This window comes from Lutra lutra, chromosome 10 (genome assembly GCF_902655055.1).
Source record: "Lutra lutra chromosome 10, mLutLut1.2, whole genome shotgun sequence".
In the NCBI taxonomy this organism is placed as follows: domain Eukaryota; kingdom Metazoa; phylum Chordata; class Mammalia; order Carnivora; family Mustelidae; genus Lutra; species Lutra lutra.
The window spans coordinates 54,529,950-54,552,581 of record NC_062287.1 but is presented as its reverse complement, the minus strand read 5'-3'; the positions used below and the strand labels follow the sequence as shown (position 1 = coordinate 54,552,581).

Here is a 22,632-nt window from a genome sequence, read left to right as displayed (position 1 = left end):
TCTGAAAACAATTTAGGGTTGGGGGGTATGAGAGAAAAGACCTATATTTTGGGCAAATCATGGAATCTCTCAGCTTAAATTTTTCACCGTAGAATGAGGTAATATCCACATCTCTAATTTATTATGAGAACTGAATGAGATAATATTTGAAAGCACTTTTCATATAAGATATTTATATAAATGTAAGGAATTAGTTGCAAGAGAGAGGAGGTAAAGGAAGGACAGAAAAGACCAGACCTGTATGATTGGAGAGTAGAGTGCAAGGGGAAGAGTTACCTCAGAGGACATAGGAGGGGTCAGCCAGGGCCTTGAGGCCACTGTAAGGAGTTTATGCTTTATTCTCAGTGGAGGGGGGAGACCCTGAAGGGCTTCAAGAAGGGGATGACATGAGCTGATTTGTGTTTTTAGAAGTCACTCTTCCTGCTAAATACAGAATAATCTGCAGGGAGGCAGTAAGGGAAGCCAGGATATCTGTATTGGTGATGGTCACCTTACTCCACTCTGAGATGTTTCTTGATTCTATTTTTGTTTTATATGAATTGTTTTGTTTCCCAGTTTTTCGTAGCTTCCATTAGCTCTCTGTTCTTAGTATGTCCACCAAACTGAATATATTTTTCCTACCCTTTAAAAAATTAGCTTAGCTTTTTAGTGCAGTTGCTGAAAAATGAAATGGGAGATGAAATGAAACAAATGGGCAATTTTACTCTAAGGCCCCAGTCAATCCCTATGAGGCCTAGCAATCAGAAATTTTAAGAAGCACATGTGGTGGTGTTAGACTTTAAAATCTCATGTTAGCATTCTGCAAGGCACTTCCATATACTCAACTCACTGAGTGCCTTGTGGGTGTTACCTGTGGGGCCACGTGCTGAGAGAACGCAAAGAGGTATAGGGCTTCGCTCCTTCCTCAGTGAGATTTCAATCCGGGTGAGGCCCTTAAACTTATAATCAAAGCCTTTGAGACACATTTATTGATTTCATACTCTGTGTCAGGCACTTTGAAGTTTATAACGGGGACACAAGATTCAAAGAAGTGGATATAATCAGTGCCACCAGAAGGGGAGCAGGAAAACCTTTACAGAGAAGATGGTGCCTGAGGTGTCTCAAAAGACAAAATAGTATTCCCCTGTTGGAAGAAGAGGAAGAGGACATTTTAGATTGGGCGAGTAGAGAAATGTGGTAACATGGAACATTGTGCATGGTGCTTCTTGTTTATTTAATTCTCACAACTGTGAGAATGAATTCTTTCTGTGAGAGAAAGAATTATATTCCATTTTCTTAAGGCAAGAAAATTGAAGCTCAGAGAGATTAATTAATTTTTCCAAAGACTCATACTAGCCAGTAGCAGAGCTAAAGTCATTTCTGGTCAGCTTTCTGGCCACCCTGATTTTAAGATTCATATTATTCCTGTCATGATGCAGTTTGTGTCCTTATTTTGAATAAAACCTCTTCCAAACTTCTGACAACTTTTTAGTGTTTTGTAACAGCTGCATTCTTGGTCCTTCTCTAGTGAGGACCTCCACACTGGTTATTTTGTGATATTCACGAGACTTTGCTGGGACAGACTTTCCATTGCTTGGGTTGACACTGTCTGGGAAACTCTACTGTAGTCGCCCAACCTTTATTGTGCTTTTTTAAATGGGTAAGTTACTGGTAGAGTTTGCCAAAGAGGCCTGGACACGATGGGAGAAAGTTGTCTGCTGAAGGGTATTCGTTTGAGTTCCATTGACTGAGACATTTCTCATAAAAAAAATTGTTTGTGTGTGTTTTTAAGTAATCCATAACACAAGAGCCTTTTGTGGTAATGAGACCCAGATTTCCTTCTGTGTCTGTATCCCTTTATGCAGGCATGATTTCTTGGAAAGGAGAGACCATATGTCAAACAGTGTCTCATTGAGAACATGGAATGATTCCATAGATGCTGTGGCAGTGATTAGAGTCTTAAATATTTTGTCCTGTCTGGATCAGTGGGTGCTTGGTTCCTTAACAAATCAGCTGCCTCAGTGATTGGGAAGGCAGGATGGTAAGAGCCTTTAGATCACTTATTGTACTTGGATGCATTTGAATATTAATAGTTTGTCCAACATATAAGTCAAAGGGGCATTTGAATTAATTTTTAATATTGTCATGGCCGTTGTGGGTTGATGGTATTTATTATCATAAAAATTACACGAAAGCTGCTGCTCTCAATAACTCTCCTACATTTAAAAAACAAATCAGAAATTATTATTAGGAGGAAACTGCAGATTTTTGTTTTGTTTTTAAGCCCCCGAAAACACTGTTTAAATTAGAATCTTTTTCACACACCTGAGTCTTACAGTTTATTCCTGTTCCTCCCTGAATCCTTCCACTCTCCCCCAACTTCTTCTCACCAACAAACCTATCATCTGTAACCTTTCTCACCCCCAGAGCAGCATAAGGAACACAAACCTCTGCTCTGCATTAGGTGTTAGGGACGTCATTAATGCTTACTGGAAAAGCACACCCCAGAGAGCCAGGTTTTGGCTTTGGCAGGTAGAAAGTCTTTTAGATCTTGGAATGCTGGAAACCTTAAACCTTTTGGTTTTTTAGCTGAAGTGATTGGCAACAGAAAGTGACATCTGAGGTTCGTGGCCAGCAATAGCCATAATTAACCACATGAGCTCACATTTTCCCACTGGAGGTTCAGTGGTCTTGGGGTGATGAAAGTGACTTCCCTACCAGGAGGTGGTTTTCCTTTTGAGGGTATTGGAATACCCTTGGGCCCTGTAATGCCTCACCCGTGGTCCTTTAAAATGCTTTTTAATATAAAGCTTCAATATTGGAAATCTAACACCATGGTGTTTAACAGTGAGGCTGTGCCTGAGCACTGTGGCCTGGAATGGGAAACAACCTGGGGCTTTTAATAGGTGGAGCAGGGAGTCTTGTGGAAACAATGGTGAGTGCAAATAACCAGAATCAAAACTGATTTCCAGTATTATCTGATAGTTTCCAGGTTTTGCTGTTTCTGTTTAGATTTTTATTTCCATGTGTAGGCTTCTCTTAGAGGTGCCTTTTTATCTTAAATTTAAGCAAAATTGTTTGGGTCATTGAAGAGAGGTGATGTTAGAAGACTAGTTTTTGTTCTTTTAGTAGATATGTGGACATGGTCTCAAGATTTGCAAACTCACTTCCTTAGTATTACACTTTTAGAAACATGGAAAAATGTAGGTGCTTGCATGTTTAGCATTGGATAGGGTTTTTTTTTAAGCACTCATAGTTTGCATTTGACCTGTTTGGAAGGCTAATTAAGAGGCCTTCTCCTGCTTTCCAGAAGTTTGCAAATTCTTTTCTGTCTGGCCACATAGGAAAGGAAAAGCTTAGTATGAAGCATATATAGGAAAGTACAAACTTAGTGCAGCATTATCCTTCATTACTGTAAATCGTCTACTTCTTCTTCTCTCCCTTCTAAAAGAAGGTTCTTAGAGACCAAGTCCTTTTACTGATAGGAATATTTCAAATTCCATAAGCCCTATCCTTTATGGAAAGCAGGAGACGCAGGAGTCAGCGACCTGTGACAGTGACCTGTGGGGTGTGTGCACTCGTTGCAGCCCATGCCTTTCTTCATGTCTCGGAAGGGTGGGTGGTTGGAGCAATAGGGGCACAGTGGATAGCACAGGTGTATATATAATCCTCTGTCTTATTCCATCAGTCGTGGATTTTACCTGTATGGTTCTGAGCAAGTCACTTATACCACCTAAATCATTTGTCTCATCTCCAAATTGATAGCATCAGACTCAGTGATTTCTAAGGTTTCTCCTAGCTCTAACATTATATATGATGATTAAACTGTAATGAATTTACAGTGTAATGTAATATAATTTTAGTCTCTAAGGTGGTGTGATATACAGACTTCAAAAGAAGTAAAGCATTATATTACTCAAGGTACTTGGGTGGGACTGGGGCAAGAGGACATGGTCTCTAAGAACGATTAGGATTCTTGTCAGTTAGGGCATGACTGAATAGTCTGTTGGAATGAATGCTGTTTCTTCCTTCCTTCCTTCCTTCTTTCCTTCCTATTGGTTTGAGAGAACATCAAACATTAGTGTGAGAAGCCCATTCTCAGTCTAACACAGTACAAGTCACTGGGAACTCTGTGTTCTTTGCCCTTACAAGAAAAGTGTGAAGGAACTGAGGTAGTATGTTTGTGTCATCTGCTTGGTACAGTCTAGGTTCCCAAGTTAAGAAATTGTTACATGTTCCACACTAAACTTCTGAGAGAGTATGGTCAAGTGCTTAAGGATGGAGGTGTTGTTGTCAGGCCAACCTCTATTGTAGTTCTGGAGTACTTGAGACAGATCCTTAACTTCTTTGACCCTTAGTTTCTTCATCTATGAAATGAACAAATAGCATATAAAAAGGTGCCCAGTTTAGTAATTGTTGATGAATTAATGACTGTCATAAAGTACTATAGTCAGTTCTAGGCAGAAGAGAAGTACACAATGGAAGTTACCTATTTTTATAGTGTTTGATTGTACTATAAAGAAACCAAGAATCTGCCACGATGGTCAGTGGTGGAAAACAAACTGGTGAATAGATCACGTAGGGCCGTTCCTACAACAAGAAGGTAGTCCTTAGATAATAAGTGTAAGTATTAAAAAGAATTTGAAAAACATTTCTAGTAATTGAAGTTTAGGTACCCTTAGAAATCAGGAAACACTCAAGCCAAAGATATCTCAATTATTTCCGCTTTTCTCTAGCCAGGGATAGTCTAGATTATGTGTTAAATCTTTCAGAGTGTGTATATGTGAACTTTTAAAAGTATTTTGGGAATACTGTATACCAAACAGTTACTTTTTTGTTCCTCCTGGGGCAGGCTTAAAATGTTTTGTTATATTACTCTGTTCTGAGTACCTGGTGATTGTTATCACTTGGTAGGTAGTAGCAGAAATCTAGATGATGAGTTTAAAATGTAATTATCTGTGACTTCTTAAAAGATAAATGCTTTTGTTTGACTGTAGGGCACATACATTTTTTTCCTCAAAGTTGCTTCCACCTAAATTGCATAAATAGGATATATAGTAACTGTGGTTTTTGACATTTTACTTTTACTGTTTAAGATATTTTTCCTCCCTATCCTGTTTCAAATTTTGCTGTCTTATTTATGCAACACTATCTTTATGGATATTGAGAACATATCCCATAAGGATACATCATGCTTTTTTACTTCACCTTAGACTTAATTTGTACAATTGTACAACTATATTGATTATAAAGTTGTTAATGAATAAAATATATAGTGGTCATATAATGCATTATGATTAAACCTCTGAAACTAATGTTCATATCATATGATAGTCTAGGTAGTATTTCTGCCTTTAAAAAAAAAAATGCCGGGAAGGAGAGAAAGTACTGGGTATTTGAGTATACTAAGAACTCTTTCTTAAGATATATATATGGAATGTTAATCTCATCACAGCAATTACTGAGCAATAGTTTTTAAATATAGTAGATGAAATTTCAGGTCTTGTTAGTATGTTTAGATTTGTATAAAGTTCATGTAATTTAGATGTGATTAATATTTTATTTACCAGTTATTTCTTATAAAATCTCTTGAAATTGATTTACTATGATCTTGTAGCTACATTTATAAGGTAAATATTTGTTTTCTCTTTCTCTGCTTTTGAATTTACAGCAAAAGATGATGGAAGCATTGCTGTTGCCCTTGGTTACACAGCACATTTGGTCTCCATGATTTCCTTTTTCTTACAAGTGCCCCTAAGATATCCTATAATTCATAAGGGATCTAGATCAACAATCAAAGATAATATCAATGATAAGCTGACTGAAAAGGAGAGAGAGTAAGTATCTTTTTTTAATGTACTTTTAACATAAGCCACCTTGAAACATGGAGTATGTTAAAAATATGAAATGTGACCTAGACTGTGCTGATTTTTCATATATCCTTTGTGAAGTGCTCCATTTCTTTTAAATAGAATGTGATTATTAATTTAGGTTATAATAAATAAAATCTTACATTTCCTAAAATTGTTAATGATAGCAGGGTTGACTCATTTAATTTGGTTTTGTGAGAAACAAGTAGTATATACTCTGCAGATTTTCATGTAGTACCTATTTCCTGCCAGTCACCAAGTGAAATGATTAAATATTTGTCAGACAAGCAAGAAGAGCATAAAAGACAGAGCAGCAGGTTGTACATGTCTGAAAAGAAGATTATTGAACTGGAAAAGAGGTCAGCAGAAAATATATTGATTGAAGGCATAAAGAACACAAGAGATGGATTATATAGAAAAGTGCTAGACTTATGTAGGACCCAATAAAAATGTCTAAGATATGTATAATTGGGATCACAATGAGGGAGAAGAAAATACATAGGGTAAATGCATTATTTTAAGAGTTAGTGACAGAATTTTTCAAATTTGATGAAACACATTAAGCGACAAATTCTAGAAGCATTAAATACAACCCATTATAAGTATAAAGCAAACATACTTAGGGGAGTTACAGTAAAATAGCTGAAAACCAAAGATGAAGTGAAAATATTAAAAGTGCCTAGAAGAAAAAGACAGATTAACATCAAAGAGCATTAATTAGACTGAAAGCTAATTTCCCAATAGAATCTTTAGGAACCATAAAGATGATGCCATGATATTTTGAAAGTACTCTAAAACAGATATGCCTGGGTGGTGCAGTCAGTTAAGCGTCCACCTTTTGGTTTTGGCTCAGGTTCTGATCTCAGGGTCATGAGATGGAGCCCAGTGTCAAGCTCCATGCTCGGTGCAGAGTCTCCTTGGGTTTCTCTCTCCTACTCCCTCTGCTACTTCCCACTCCCCCTTAAATAAATAAATCTTTTTTTTTAAGTGCTATAAAACAGTATTGCCAACTTAGAATTCTATACTCAGTAAATATATCCTTCAAATTAAAGGCAAAATAAAAGACATTTCAGACCATCAAAACTGAGAAGGTGCATCTCAGCAGACCTATACTAAGGGAAATACTAAACACAGAACAAAAATAAACATAGCACAGAAACATGGAAATATTTGAGGAAGGAAAAAAGACAATAGAAAGGGTAAGTATGTGCAATGCCTGGGTGGCTCAGTCAGCTAAGCATCTGCCTTTGACTCAGGTTATGATCCCAGGGTCCTGGGATCAAGTCCCACTTTGGGCTCCTTGCTCGGTGGGGAGCCTGCTTCTCCCTCTGCCTGCCACTCCTCCTGCTTGTGCACTCTCTCTGTCTGACAAATAAACAAAATCTTAAAAAAAAAAAAAAAGGTGTAAGTATGAGTATATCTAAATTAATTTTGACTACAAAACAAATGATAGGGTCTTAAAATATAAAATACATACACATAATACATATGTGGAATTATAATCCATGACTAACACAAAAGTTGCGAAGTGGAAACGGAGTTAAAGTAGTCCAAGATCCTGGCATTGTCTGGAAAAGGGTAAAGATACTGCTTTATAGTAAACTACTAATCAAGTATGTCATAATCTCATAACTATTAAAAGAATTGTTGGGTATAAGCAAAAAATTAATAGATGATATAAATAGAAAAAAATTTTGAATACTTTATTAATCCAAAACAAGGCAAGAAAAGAAAGGAAAATGAACATTAAATAAGTGGTACAAATAGTGAATTTGTACTTTATGAACTCAGACGTGTTCTCGAGTTAAATTAAATGTAAATGTCATTAATATACTATTTAAAAATAAGGATTGTCAGGCTGAATAAAAAACTATACTTAGGGGCGCCTGGGTGGCTCAGTGGGTTGAAGCCTCTGCTTTCAGCTCAGGTCATGATCCCAGGGTCCTGGGTTTGAGCCCCACATCGGGCTAACTGCTCGGCAGGGAGCCTGCTTCCCCTCCTCTCTCTCTGCCTGCCTTTCTGCCTACTTGTGATCTCTGTCTGTCAAATAAATAAATAAAATCTTAAAAAAAAAAGAAAGAATTTTTTTTTTACTAATTATTAGAAAAAGCAGATAAAACAATCAGAATCTAAAAGACTTGAGCAGTGCAATGAACTAGACCTGAGTTATGGGTAAAGAATAATGCACCAATGGCTATAGAATGTACATTCTTTTTCTTTTATTATTAAATGTTCACATAGCCAAACATATATATATATAGTACATCATTCGGTTTTGATGTAGTGTTCAACAATTCATTAGTTGCATGTAACAACAAGTACATTCTTTTTTAAGTATTCATGTGACATTTACCAAATTTGATTATCCTGGGCCTCAACAAATTTCAAGAGATTGAAGTAATTTACAGTATGTTTACTGACCATGGTGGAAATTAATAGAGATCAATAATAAAATCCCCAAACGTGTAGGTATTAAACAATGTACTTCTGTAAAACCTATAGGCCAAAGAAGGAACTATATAAAGGAAGTTTGAAATTGTTTTAAACTAAATGATAAGAGAGTATAGCATATAAAAGCTTGTAAGTTAAAGCTAAATCTGTTCCCAGAAGGAAATTTATTTCTTTAAAAGTGTGCATTAGGGAAAAAGAAATATTTAGAAATCATTCATCTAAGTCTCCTTTTGAAATCCCCAGAGAAAGAAGAGTTCATTAAACCGTAAGAAGTTAGAAGGAAGGAAAGAAGGGTAAGAACAGAAATTAGATGGACAACTGAACAATGGAAAAAAAATACAGGCAAAACGTCTAGCCTTTGGGACACCTGGGTGGCTCAGTTGGTTAAGTGTCTGCCTTTGGTTCAGGTCATGATCCCAGAGTCCTGGGATCGAGTCCTGCATCAGTTCCTTGCTTGGCAGGGATCCTGCTTCTCCCTCTGCCTGCCTCTCTCCCTGCTTGTGCGCTCTCTTCCTCTCTCTCTGGCATATAAGTAAGTAAAATCTTTATTTAAAAAAAAAAAGTTCTAGTCTTTGAAACAACTGGAAAATGGATAAACCCTTAGAAAGAGGAGACAGGCAAACAGCTAGTATAAGTAAAGGGGGAAAAGATGTCACTATAGATATATAGACATTAAAAGGTAAGATCTTAGGAACATTATGCCTATCAATTTGAAATTCAATGCAATTGGCTACGTTTCTAGAAAAAGACAACTTTCCAAAACTGTTACGTGAATGATGGAGTTTAGAAAACACTACACTTGGCTAAAGGGAAGTGGATATAGATGATTCTAGGTCAGTTATTCTCAACACTGGCTGAGCATTATTGTCATCTGGGGAGCCTTTAAAAATGAGCTTCTGACCCCCAGATTCCTGGCTTCTTCCCCAGAAATTCTGATTCAGTTAACAGGGCCCAGACATGAGGGGTTTTTTTTTTTTTTGGTTTTTGTTGTTGTTGTTTTTTTAAAGCTCCTGAAGTGATTTTAATGTGCAGTTGGGGTGAGAACTGCTGTTCTAGATTGAGAGACTATTGTATTCATAGTAATGAAAAAAATGAAATATCCTCCAGTATATTTCGGAAACTGCAAGAGTAGAGGCAGGAAAGGTAGGCACCAAATGGAAGAATTTAGTGCTATATCTGGTGGGACAGTGACCCTTGGCTTATAGATAGAGGGCAGGGAACACGTGTTTAGTTTAAGTCAGTGCCTTTTAAATCCACTGATTAGTTGATAGCTGAAGTATTTTTTTTCAGTTTCAGAAACATAAAGAGATCCTGAAACATACATGTATTACAGGAGGGGACATTGGTGTGTTTTCTTTTCTCTTTCTAAAAAATGGATGTGAAATTCACATAAGATTAACTTTTTTAAAGTGTACAGTTCAGTGGCATTTAATTCGTTTGCAGTGTTGTGCAACCACTACCTCTGTCTGGTTCCAAAACAATTCATGACCCCAAAAGAAAACCCTGTACTCTTAAGCAGTCACTCCCTATTCTTCCCCCACCCAGTGCCCCCTTCCCCAACCCCTGGTAGTGACCCATCTGCTTTCTGTCTATGTAGCTTTATCTATTCTGGATATTCCATATAAATGGAATCATATAATATGTGACCTTTTGTTTAAGGTTTCTTTCACTTAGCTTGTGTTTTCAGGGTATCCATGTTGTAGCAGAATCAGTACTTAGTTCACATTTACGGCCAAATAATATTCCATTGAATGTAATACCACATTTTGTTCATCCATTTATCTGTTGATAAACATTTGGGTTATAGCCACCTTTGGCAGTTGTGACTAGTGCTGTATGAGCATTCATGTACACGTATGTGAGTATCCACTTTCAGTTCTTTTGAATATACATCTTGGAGTAGAATTGCTGGGTCATATGGTAGTTCTATGTTTAACTCTTTGAGGAGCCTCCAAATTGTTTTCCACAGCAGCCACACCAGTTTACATTTCCGGTGTGAAGTAGTACATCATTGTAATTTTCATTTGTAGTTCCTTAATGACTAATGATGTTAAGCATCTTTTCATGTCCTTGCTGCCATTTGTTTATTTTCTTTGGAGAAATATCTGTCCAAGTCTTCTGCCTGGTTTTCAATTGGATCATTCTTTTTTTTTTTTTTTTTTTTTTAATTGTTGAACAGTAAGACTTCTTTATGTATTCTGGATACTAGATCCTTATCATTACATCATTTGTAAGTATTTTCTTCCCATTCTCTGGGTGGTTGTTAGAGTTTAAGGCCTAAAACTAAGGTATGTATTATATGCTGCCTTGACGCCTGGTGAAACCTGGAAGGCCTAGAATATCCCCTCCCTTTGCTGCTCCTGTGGATAAAGGTCCCTTATCTAAACAAGACTCTTCCTTATTCAGGGACATAGGTGTCGTTTCTTCTAATTCCTCAGTGGTACATTTCAGTTCCTTACCAGTTGGGGGATTGTGGAAAGAAACCAATCACATCTTCCCACAAGGACCAGTCAGCACTGCCTCCTTTTAATACAAAAAAAGTCTGTCTCCCACAGACCTTGGTTGTTCACAGTTTTTCTGTATGTAACCCCATGAACCCTGCATTCCATGTAGTGTCCTTCTCCCCCAGGCTATGAGTATATGTGACTAATAAGCTGCTCTCAGTCTTATCTGTCATTCATTGATTCTCTCTACTGCTTTTTTTATTCTCTATTTTATCTCCACTCTAACCTGTTACGTCCCTCATTCTGCTAGCTTTGGCTTTTGTTTTCTCCTTCTGTAGATGTAAAGTTTAGGTTACACTAACGTAAGATATTTCCTTTTTTGAAGATATTGATTGATTGATTGATTTGGGAGAGAGAGTGCCCAGGCTTGAGCTGAGGGAGAGGTGTGGGGGAGGGGAAGGGGAGGGAGAGGGACAAGCAGACTCTACGCTGACCACAAAGCCTGACGTGGGGCTCAATCCCACAATCCCACCACCCCTGAAATCATGAACAGGAAGCAAGAGTCGGGTGCCCAGCTGACTGAGCCACCCAAGCACCCCAAGATCTTTCTTTTTTTAATGTCACTGTTTAATTCTATAAATTCCCACATCCTATTCATTTAGTATGTTGTATTTTTATTTTCATTCATCTCAGAGTACTTTCTAATTCCCTTCATTGACCCATTGGTTGTTTAAGAGAATTTAATTTTCTCATACATATGAATTTTCTATTTTCTTTATTTATTGATATCTAGTTTCATTCCATTGTGATAGAGAAAATAATTTATGATTTCAGTATTTTAACATTTTAATGACTGTTTTGTGGCCTAACATATGATCTGTCTTAGAGAATGTTCCACATGCATTTGAGAAGACTGTGTATTCTACTGTTGTTAGATGCAGTATTCTATATATATATCTGTTAGGTCTAGTTGGTTTTTTAGTATTGTCAGGTCCTCTATATCTTCATGGATCTTTTCTCTAGATATTTTTATCCATTATTGAAAGTATAGTATTAAATATACTCTTGAACTATTATTGTAGGACTGTTTCTTCATTTCTGTTAATGTTTGCTTCATATATTTTGGGGTTCTTTTGTTTGGTGCTTCTGTTTTTAGTTGTTATTTCTTCTTGATGAATAGACCCTTTCATTGACCTTTTTTGCTTTTTTTTTTTTTTTTTAAAGATTTTATTTATTTGAGAAAGAGAGAAAGCATGAGCAGGAGAGAGGGGCAGAGGGGAGGGACAAGCAAACTCCCTGCTGAGGAGAGAGCCTACCTGGGGCTCTTCTTCCCAGGACTCTCAGACCAGGATCACCACCTGAGCCAAAGGCAGACACTTAACCAACTGAACCACCCAGGTGCCCCAATCTTTTTTGCTTTTTGTAACAATTTTGACTTAAAGATTGTTTTGTCTGCTATTAGTATAGCCACACCAACTTTCCCTTGATTACTGTACGCATGGAACATCTTTTCCATCTTTTCACTTTGAACCTATTTGTATGTTTGATCTAAAATGAATCTCTTATAAAGAGCATATAGTTGGATTGTGTTTTTTTTATCAATTCTCCAAATCTCTGTCTTTTGATTGGAGAGCTTAATCTATTTACATTTAATATAATTATTTGTATGGAAGGACTATTTGTTTTCATTTTGCTATTTGTTTTCTGTATTTCTTATACCTTTTTGTGCTTCATTTTTTCTATTACTGCCCCCTACCTTTTTAATTCAGTACACATTTCTAATTTGGTATACCATTTCCTTTTCAGTATATTTTAAAGATATTTTCTTATTCATTACCCTGGGGATTACAGCTAATATCCTATATTTATTTATAACAGTCAAGTTTAAATTGATAACAACCTAGCTTTAATAGTATACAAAACTCCACCCCTCTATATCTCAGTCCTCTCACCTTTATGTTGTTATTGTCAGAAATTACATCTTTATACGCTGTGTGCCCATAATACTGTCTTTTTCATTTACCTATGTAGTTACCTTTCTGGAGATCTCTATTTCTTTGTACAGCTTTGAGTTTGTCTGGTATCCTTTCATTTCAACATGAAGCCTTCACTTCTTGCTTTCAGTAAGCCTAGCAGTCATCCAGAGGTGAAAGCCTAGGGCCTTCTCAGGTCTTTTCTGAGTATGCATCCTATTCTGGGTGTGTAGGTAACTTCTATCTTCCTCAGTTATATATGGGCACTTTTGGAAACACTAATTTTTCAAAGAAACTCTCTGCAAATTTACCTCCCGGGCTTTAGACAGTCTTTTGTACATCTCAGCCTTTATCTTCCATACAAGGAGACTGTCGGATTTTGCCTTATATCTTGAACAATGTCCCCTGCTTTTCACTTCTGAGTAAGTAGTTTTGACTAGCCAAAGCCAAGGCAAGTGCCTTGCTAGTACTTCAAGTAGCCCCTAGACAAGTTAGGACAGACAGATTTTTTTAGAATAATGTCTGCTTGGCTCCCTTATGCACTGGGGATCAAGGCCCCACAATGGCAGACTCCTTTCTTCAAGATCATTGCTGAGCTGGAGAGGGAGTTACAGATGGTGTGAGTAGAAATTCTGTGAAGCTTTCCTCTTGATTTTGAGTTTCCTTTTTCTTGATTCAGTGTTCAGCCTGTTGTTTGTACACTTTTGACTTTTTCCAGAGTTTTAGTAAAGTTGATTTTAACAGCTTTTGCTTTTAAAAAAATATATATATATTTCTCTGGAGGGACAAGTCCTTAGATCTACCTCCTCCCCTATTTTTGCTGCCATCATTCCATTTGTTTGTTTAATAAAGGAAAACATGGGGCTCCTGGGTGGCTCAGTGGGTTAAAGCCTCTGCCTTCGGCTCAGGTCATGAACTCAGGGTCCTGGGATCGAGCCCCGCGTCAGGCTCTCTGCTCAGCGGGGAGCCTGCTTCCCTCTCCCTCTCTCTCTCTCTGTCAAATAAATAAATAAATAATCTTTAAAAAAAAAAATAAAGGAAAACGTTACTTAGAAGGGATGAAGGGACCCATGATTTTAATTAAGCATGACCACATAAGATCACCTTGTAGTTTTGAGAATGGTCACCCTCCTAATATTCTCTAGCTTCCATATTAAACAAATTTTAAAACTCTAGGTTTTTTAATCAATTTTGTACCTGGTGATCTGACTTAAAATATTAGTTATGTAGGAAAAGCAGTTGGGGAGCTTGAAGGAAAGCTGTTCCTCAAAATGATACTCTCTCTCCAGATCAGCTACACACTTTAATTTATGAAGGAGCAGCTTAACATGTGGGCAACTCCCAATACTATGCCACAGTGTGAGTAGTAGCAGTAATTTATCAATTATTTTTTTTTTAAAGATTTTATTTATTTATTTGACAGAGAGATCACAAGCAGGCAGAGAGGCAGGCAGAGAGAGAGGAGGAAGCAGGCTCCCTACTGAGCAGAGAGTCCGATGCGGGGCTCGATCCCAGGACTCTGAGATCATGACCTGAGCCGAAGGCAGCGGCTTAACCACTGAGCCACCCAGGCGCCCCTAATTTATTTTCCTAACTAGTTTGGGAAGGCCAGCTAGATTTAGGTGTTAGTTTGGCAGCCACAAGAAACACAGGAATTGCATTTTTGTGAACTAATTTTTGCATTTTACTGCTATCTTCCCCCTTTACTGAAACATATATCGTATTTTATTGATTCTAATATAAATATTTTTGACATTTTGATATTGCTAAAAATGAGGTACCTCTTATAATTAATGGCATGCCATATTATGAGAACACTTGTCTTTTCTTAGTGGTACATAAATGAATGCTGCAGTTTGCAATAGATGCTGTCTCAGATTTTATAAACTATCAGATATTTTAGGTGGTTCTGTGCAATTTAGTAAAGCACTTCGTATTCTTTTTGGAACAACATTGATGTACATGTAGATATATAAATGTTAATTTATTGATTATGCTTGTTGATTGAATCAGGTCTCTTAGTTATTCTTAGCCTGGATCACTGAAAGAGCAGAGACCTGGTTTTCTTTTCTCCTGAGTTTGTCAGTGTTGATGAAAGCCTTTCCAGGTTATTAGATGGAATTAGGTCTTCATGGGAGATGGAATTGAATGACTCATCGGATGCGTTACACTTGTTGTAATGGGCCTAGGAATCCTCAGCCTCTGCCCTGTCTGATTACCTGCTTCATCTGGCTATTGGCACATGAACAGTGGAGTTCAGAGACCTATTTGGCCAGTTTTGCTGTGCGCGTGGGTGGAGACTAGTTCTTTGCTTTGTCTGGCCTGTTTGAAACACAGGTTTGGACTGATGCCTTGCCTAAACCATCACTCGTGCACCTGCACGCTGTAAAGGGAAACTCTGAAATCTGTGTTGCGTTCATTTTGAGGCTCAGACCACAAAACACGAAGGAATGTAACCAGAGTCCAGCCACAGTGTTCTTTTACCCTTTATGTCTTCTTTCACTGAGGACTGAAAAGTAGGTTTTAAAGTGATTTTTGAAGTGAAATGTATTAGTCATTGTTACTGCGCTACTTAACTGTCTGCTGGATGATACATTCTGGATGGATTACTGAAACAATCATGGAGCTAGGACATAGCTGGTCGGAGCATATGGCTTTTTCAAGCCCTCAAACAACACCTTAAGTTGGTTGTTTTACTCTCAGAAGGAGTGGTGTAATTGGCAGGCACGCTTGAAACTTCCTGACCTGTCCAAGACAAGGCTTTTACGAATCCAAATCCCTAAAAGATGCTTAGCTGTTTTTCTATAATGGAATCATTGGAACCTAGAGACATGTAAATGCTGCTTTTCCCATTTCCTTCATTGTTTTGTTCTTATGTTTATTCCTGTGGAAGATCCTGAGTGAACCCTAGGAGATGCCTTTTTTACCTGGCTGATTCTGATTTCTTATAGAGACAGAAGTTTTAGAGTATATAAAGAAAGTGTGGTGTGTTCGAAAACAGCTAATATTGGACCCAGATCATAGTCATTGCATGTGGTTCTGATGCTCATGAGAGAAGGAATGGTCTGTTTGAACGATCTAACACCTTTTCTGTGACTGAATGCATAAGGCAGATATATATACCTACATATAAGGACTGGCCAGACATGTTCCAGTCCTGTGACTAGAGTCTTTTCTTTTTCTAGCAGCCACCGGGGCCTGTCTGTGGCATGTTTATGGAGCTCCCCCTTCAGCATAACTAGATTGCATTTTGCCAGGAAGGAGGAAACAGGAATTTTCAGAGTGGCCATGAGCTGAGCAATTCCCTATTTCTGTATTCCTTCAGCCTACTTTTTGGCCTGGCAACACTGACTTGTTGAATAAATGAATGAGAATTTTTCTAATGGCATCTCTTTGAAGCAGTTAGGATACCATGAACGTTGCTTGCAAAGAAGGAAATTCTCTATAGTAATAGTGACCAGCACCTGGGTTTTCGTTGGTATAAAACTTATATTAAAAACATAAATGTTTTCAGACTGCTGTACTTCTGACTATTCATTTTTGTTATTACCTGCTTTAGACATACTTAACCACCTGCTGACACATCTTATATTAAGAATTATAGACTCCTTCCTATAAGACTCCTCAGCTTCTGTTTGTTAATCAAGCTGTTTTAATGCAGACCCTTCAAAAATGGGTTGCTGTTTTCACTAAATTAGCATCTGTTTGCTTTCATAGCATCCAATTAAATCCGATGGCCTCCTTCCAGAAGTAGAGATTTTCACATCACGCTTAGGCTTCAGTGCTGTGGCTTTAATTTTCAACTCTTCTACTGTTTATCCTATAAATTAGAACATTCTTTATAACCTTTCATCTTCATTTTATTATAGGTTGTTGCTCAGATGCTGGCATTTAGAACACTCAGTACCCTGGATCTCAGACCTTTAAATTGAACAATGAATGTGATGACTTCAGGCAGTTGGGTAGACCACATGCTTTGGTGTTTTTTGTTTTTTGTTTTTAAATTTTTTCCTTGATGTATAACTTAAAAGTATAATCAAATATTTTTCAAGGTGACTAATATTACTGAAATGAATGAAATTATTCTTTCAGATTTTCCACTTGATTACAGGAATATGACCCAGGAATAAAAATCTGTTAGTATGAAAACTTTCCCAAATGTCTATAGGCTAACTCCATTATAACTACCTAAGGGAACACCATGGAATGAATAGAAGATGGAAAAAAAAATGTTTATGTCTATGCAGAATTACAGATTTATTGTGTTTTAGAACCAGTGTTATTAGGTCGTTGATTTAACTCTTCAGTTCACACATAGAGAAACAGGCTAAGAGATTAAGCAAGGTCATGTAACAAATTAACTAAGCATTCACTTTAATATGGCCCATTGAGGAAAGCAAGCCCAGAAGATCGTATGCTAACTATAAATGTAGTACTTTTAAGCAAACACTTGGGAGACGGAAGAAGTGTGTTTATCAAGAAGGGACTATATATGAGACTGAAATACTGCTTCTCCTGATTTAGGGAAATCTCTTTGATGAAAATGCCATGATGTGAATTCTTGTATGTTAAGTCACGCTGTTAAGTTCTCATGGAAAATGTTAATTATTTAAATCCCATTTATCAGTTGGCTCACTTGACATTTGTTTTCCCTCTAAAAGGTGCAGTGTAAGATGCCTTTCCTTCTCTCTCTTGCCTCAACTGATTTAAATTTGGTAGGGTTTGTTTTGTTTTTTATTTCCAATTATTTAAAGCTTTGGAATTACATGGGCTTCAGACCTCTTATCACAGAGCAGCTGTAGAAATGTCCTCTCTGAGTCTTGGTTAGCCTGATACAATACATACCTATGCCACTAGGTTATTATGAGGAGTAAATGAAGCACAGTGCTTGGCACACAGAAGATGCTTAGTAAAATCTGCAGCTACTCTTGTGTATACATTGAGCTTTGCAACAGGAATTCCAGGCAGCCATGTAACTTTTTTATTAAATGTAGATGCTACAAGGAAAGGTGGGCATAAGGAAAAGTTAAGGAAAATTGAAAATGCAACGCCGTGGCATAGCATCAGGTTTTCTTTTATAACAATGCCACGAGGTACATCATTTTTTTCAGTGGTGAAAAATGCAGAGGACTAATGAGGTTTCCCGGAGTGCAGGGGAAAGACTTCCAGGTCTGAAGACTTGGCTCTTTGACTTTAACTCTGCAGGGAGGTTAGTGCCTATTATCCACTAATGAGTCAAGGAAGTGTCTGTATCTTAGAAGGTATCAGTTTGGAAGACTGGAAACAAATAAATAAATAAACAAACAAACAAATAAATAAATAAATGTAAAAGAAAGTATCCGTTTAAAGGGTGCTGTTAAAAAAAAATTGGTTGCCAGCCTGGCCTGCTACTTACTTTTTTGGTCTTATCCTAGTTCCCTCTGAGTTCATAACCAGTGCTTCAGTCTAACTCTTGGTTTTCAGATATATTACATTATTTTTCACCTTGATACTCTTTGTGCTATTCTGCTTATCTGGAATGCCTGGAATTGTTGTACATAAAACCCTTCTCTTTTTACCTAAAACTTTTCTCATCAACTCTTTCTTGATTTCCCATCGTTTGGCCTACTCTCATAGCCTTCCTTAATCCTAATGTCTGAGTAGTATCTCAGTAGTAAGTATCTCAGAATGAAGTAAGTTTATGTATACTCTTTTCATTTAACAACACTTCAGTGATGCAAGTCATGTGCTAGAGTTGTCTGTCCTCTTGTTTTCTTTTTAAAAGATTTTATTTATTTATTTGACAGAGAGAGAGGAGGGATGCGGGGCTCCATCCCAGGACCCTGAGATCATGACCTGAGCTGAAGGCAGAAGCTTAACCCACTGAGCCACCCAGGCGCCCCTGTCTGTCCTCTTCTTATCCAGAATATTTTCAGTGCATCTTACTTGGCATCAAACTTACCCCATTGCCTTGCAGAGAGCCTTGTATTGTGTAGACACTCAATAAGTATTTCTTGAATTGAATTAGGAGAGCAAAAGGGATGTTCAGTTTTTGCAAATGCTATTAGGTAATCTGACACTCCACACTGTAGGCCTATAGTTTTAACTCTAGATGCTCTGGCCAGGACAATCATTATTTCATATGGTCCCTTAGGACCATGGCAAGCTATTAACTTCAGTGCCTGTTGTAATCCAAGGCACAGGCAGCAGTTCTGATGGGGTTGTGTTCAGGAGTGAGAGCAAAAAGCATGTTTTAAAATGAGGAATCCCCATGGAAATTTAAGCAGGAGCGATCAACAAAATAAAAATGCAGAAGGTGGTTGCTGGGTGAGACAGGAAATGAACACCTTGTGAAGATTAGGCATTCCATTGAGAGAAGGGAAATGTGGGAAATGAGTCCAAAGTAATTGTGCAGCTATTTCATTGCTGACACTTGGAAGCATATTGTTGTGTGTGTTGTTTTTAATGAAGTGTGCTTTTATAGTGCTGATGTTATTATCTGGATGAGGAAGTCTTCTCTAGTATTATTGTCATCTCAGCTTTCTGCAACCAACTAAATTAAAATACAGTAATATAATGGGACAGCGGGATAAAAAAGAAAACCAGATGACTCTGACATGTGACCCCAACTTGAACTTAGTGTTTTTCTGGTTTGCAGTGTACCCAAATCAGAAAGAGGGTCAGTGTAATGCTTGGCAGGATTGGTGGAGGAAGGTAATATATTTAGTTAATAATGGACTATGTCATGGTGTCATGGGGTAAAGATCATTACATTATTAAAATATGCAAAATCAGTGTTTCTCAAGAGAACATCAGGGAGCTCCAGGTAGCCCATGGATTGGCTTTTTGGAGTCTGTCAGTATGTATCATATGACAGCATAGATGTTTTGGTTTCGGATATGAACGAATCATTTACTCTAACAAATGAGACTTTATTTTGTTGGTGTTACATTGAAAGTAACAGTGTTCTTTAGTTCTTACATGTTAGATGTTTTTGGTAGACAAATAATGAGGGATACGGGGATAACTATATCAAGCCAGAGAATTTGGAGTAGGTGATTTGTGGACTTTTGTTTTTCTGAAGAAACAAATGCATGGAAAGAATAAGAAAATTATTTTTAGGTACATGTGAACTTATTTTAACTTCCCAAAACATCATATGATAATAGTCCTTCAGACAATTTTCTCTCTTTTTTTTTTTTAAGCTTTATTTGTTTATTTGAGTGAGAGCGAGAGAGAGAGAGAGAGAGATACTGAGCACGAGGAGGAGAGGAGCAAAGGTGGGGGAGGGGTGCGGAGAAGCAGACTCCATGCTGAGCAGGAAGCCTGATGCAGGACTCCACCCCAAGACCCTGAGATGATGACCTGAGTCAAAACCAAGAGTGGGAGACTTAACCCACTGAACCACCCAGGTGTCCCTCTTTAAACAATTTTCTAAGGATAACATTTATGTCCTGGATAATAGTATCATTAGAAAACTAATTTATGTCATTCTTTTAACCAGAGTTCTATTTGCTGCCATATTTTTATACCTCTTTTATAACTAGTAAGATCACCAAACATAACTTCTAAATCAAATTAAGTGATTAATTCATTTTCATAGTGTTTTTCTTCTCTAATTCCTTGAAATAAAAAAAAATTGATACGAGAGCTAACTCGTATATAGTTAATTCACAAAGAGTTAAATTATAAAAGGCTTATTGCATCACAACAGTCAAACCATGTATTGAAAACTAGTTCCATTATTGGTTACTCCTCAAGATGCCAGCATTAGGTAAAATCATTCACTGCTGACGTGGCATCAGGAATGGACAGTAACTAGGCAAGACAGTCATGTATAGCATGATAAGGGCCACATTAGAGATCAGAATGGGGTTGAGTTGGGGGTGGCCAGCATAGGCATGCATGAGATGGGCCCTAAACATCAGAGCTTCTGAGTGTAGAAGAAGATTAGGAGATGTTTCAGCTGAGGCTAGATGCAGCAGACGAACACATACACTGACACCAACGAGGTATTACACCTGTCCAATGACCAAGCTTCCAGTGTCCTCACCTAGCCTTGTAAGTGACTTCACTTGAAGTTGCTCAGCAGTTTTCTTTAGGCATAGATAAAAGAAGTAAAAGTTCATATTTTAGTCTTCAGTCTATGTAAAAATAAGAATGACTCTCAAAGTTGATTAGCTATACATGGTTAATGTCAATATACATTAATTCAAGGCATAATAATATACTTTTATAAAGTGTTTTGGATTACAGACTGGTTATGATAAATATGTAACTAATTTGACATAAATATACATTCACTTTTGTATGTATTAATAGGGATAAACCATATTGCTATTTAAATAATAAAAACTCTGTATTCTAAACTTAGGAAAGGAGAAGTCATGGCCTTCCCATTTCAGTCTTTTGAAAGAACTTTGGCATTAAACACACCTTGAATCAGTTTATTTCACCTCACTATCCTTAGTGTACTCATCTGAAAATGAAGACAATGGCTTTAGAGAAATGTGAGGAATAAAAGAATTCATATAACATTACCATTGCATATGGTCATTCAGTAAATATTTGTTCCCTGAATAAATGTACGCAGTCGTCACAAGCATTGATTTCTTTTCCCATCTACCTGAACTTTTTGATCTTACTTCATTCCAGTAGAAATGAAAAACTTGTCAAGTCCTTACTTTTCAATTTGGAAAGGACCTCTTAAATCACAGAAACACACAGACCATATTATGAGAAATCCATAAATTTTTTTCATTAAAAAAAAAAAAACTTGTTTGAAACAAAAGAAAACATACGCAAAAATGAAAAGGCTAGCTACATATCGGAAAGTATTCTTTACAACATAGATTAACCAAGGGTCAGTATTAGAATATATAAGTAAAACCTTTATACTGTCAATAAGAAAGGAAGCAATCAGCCCAACAGGAATATGGATCTAGTGTGTAAAGAAGCTATTCTAGAAGAACAAGCACTAAATATCCAATAACATAAGAAAAGATACTCAGTTCAGGAAAATTCAAATTCACACCAGAAGAGATGCAACCTGGCAAAAATAAAATGTCTGTTTTAGTACCTAATTTGGTGAACATTTAGAGAAAAAGGAGCTCTCATCCTTTGTGAAAATTTCAGTTTATCTATTATAGAGGATAATGTGATAGTAGAGCTCCAACTGTATAAACCTTTCCCAACAACCTCACTCGTGGTTGTATACTAGATTCCTGAGTAGTTTTTATATGTATGTGGTCTACAAATGTTTATTGTATCTCTATTATGCTAGATAATTAAGTAGATTATCTCTTAGTTAGCTCTGTTCTGTATTAAACTTATTCACAATTATATAGCTAGCATTTAATTTTCTTAAAGTGTGTCTATCCTTTTGGACTGTTCCTTTCAGAATCTCTATTACTATAAAACATTCTTTTCTCTTACAACTACTTCCTTTAGCCTGGAATACATGTTTCTTAACATACAGCTTCTTCTTTCTTTCTCATTACTAACACTGGGTTGATGTGGGTGGTTACTTTTTCTCATAATTCATATCGTTTCTATATACCAGTTCTTGATTGGTTTTAAATTTACAGCTGTAGTTCTCCCTATTTCCTTTAGAGCAAATATTGATGTTAATAATGCCTAGAATTTTGAGTGCTACTCATTTATATTATTGGAAACCTTTTTAAAAGACTTAGAAAAGAATTAATTTTTCCCATGCTGCTCGTTTGTTACTCTCATTAATGTAAATGATGGCTCCCAGGTTTATGGTGTGGAGAGTCTAGTGATGAAATCCTAGAAGTGTTAACTATAGTAAGTTATAGAAATTTACTGCACTAAGTTAATTAAACACACCAATAAGCAACTGAAGCATTTTATTATTTTAATTTGTATAAATATAAGGTTGGTAAGCTAATGAGAAGTGGCAGGTCTCTTGGAGTT

The 22,632-nt window shown here is 36.9% G+C and overlaps 1 protein-coding gene across 2 annotated transcripts in view; it reads left to right on the top strand.

The window, feature by feature from the left end:
• Positions 1-22,632, top strand: part of UVRAG (UV radiation resistance associated) — a 307,325-nt gene that overhangs the window by 182,154 nt on the left and 102,539 nt on the right. For both annotated transcript variants that reach the window (XR_007120854.1, XM_047690725.1), the window contains exon 12: positions 5,651-5,816. Coding sequence is in view for 1 of the 2 variants with exons in the window: in XM_047690725.1 (XP_047546681.1) it covers positions 5,651-5,816 (166 nt within the window). In the remaining variant the exon portion in view is untranslated. The remainder of the gene's footprint in view (positions 1-5,650; positions 5,817-22,632) is intronic.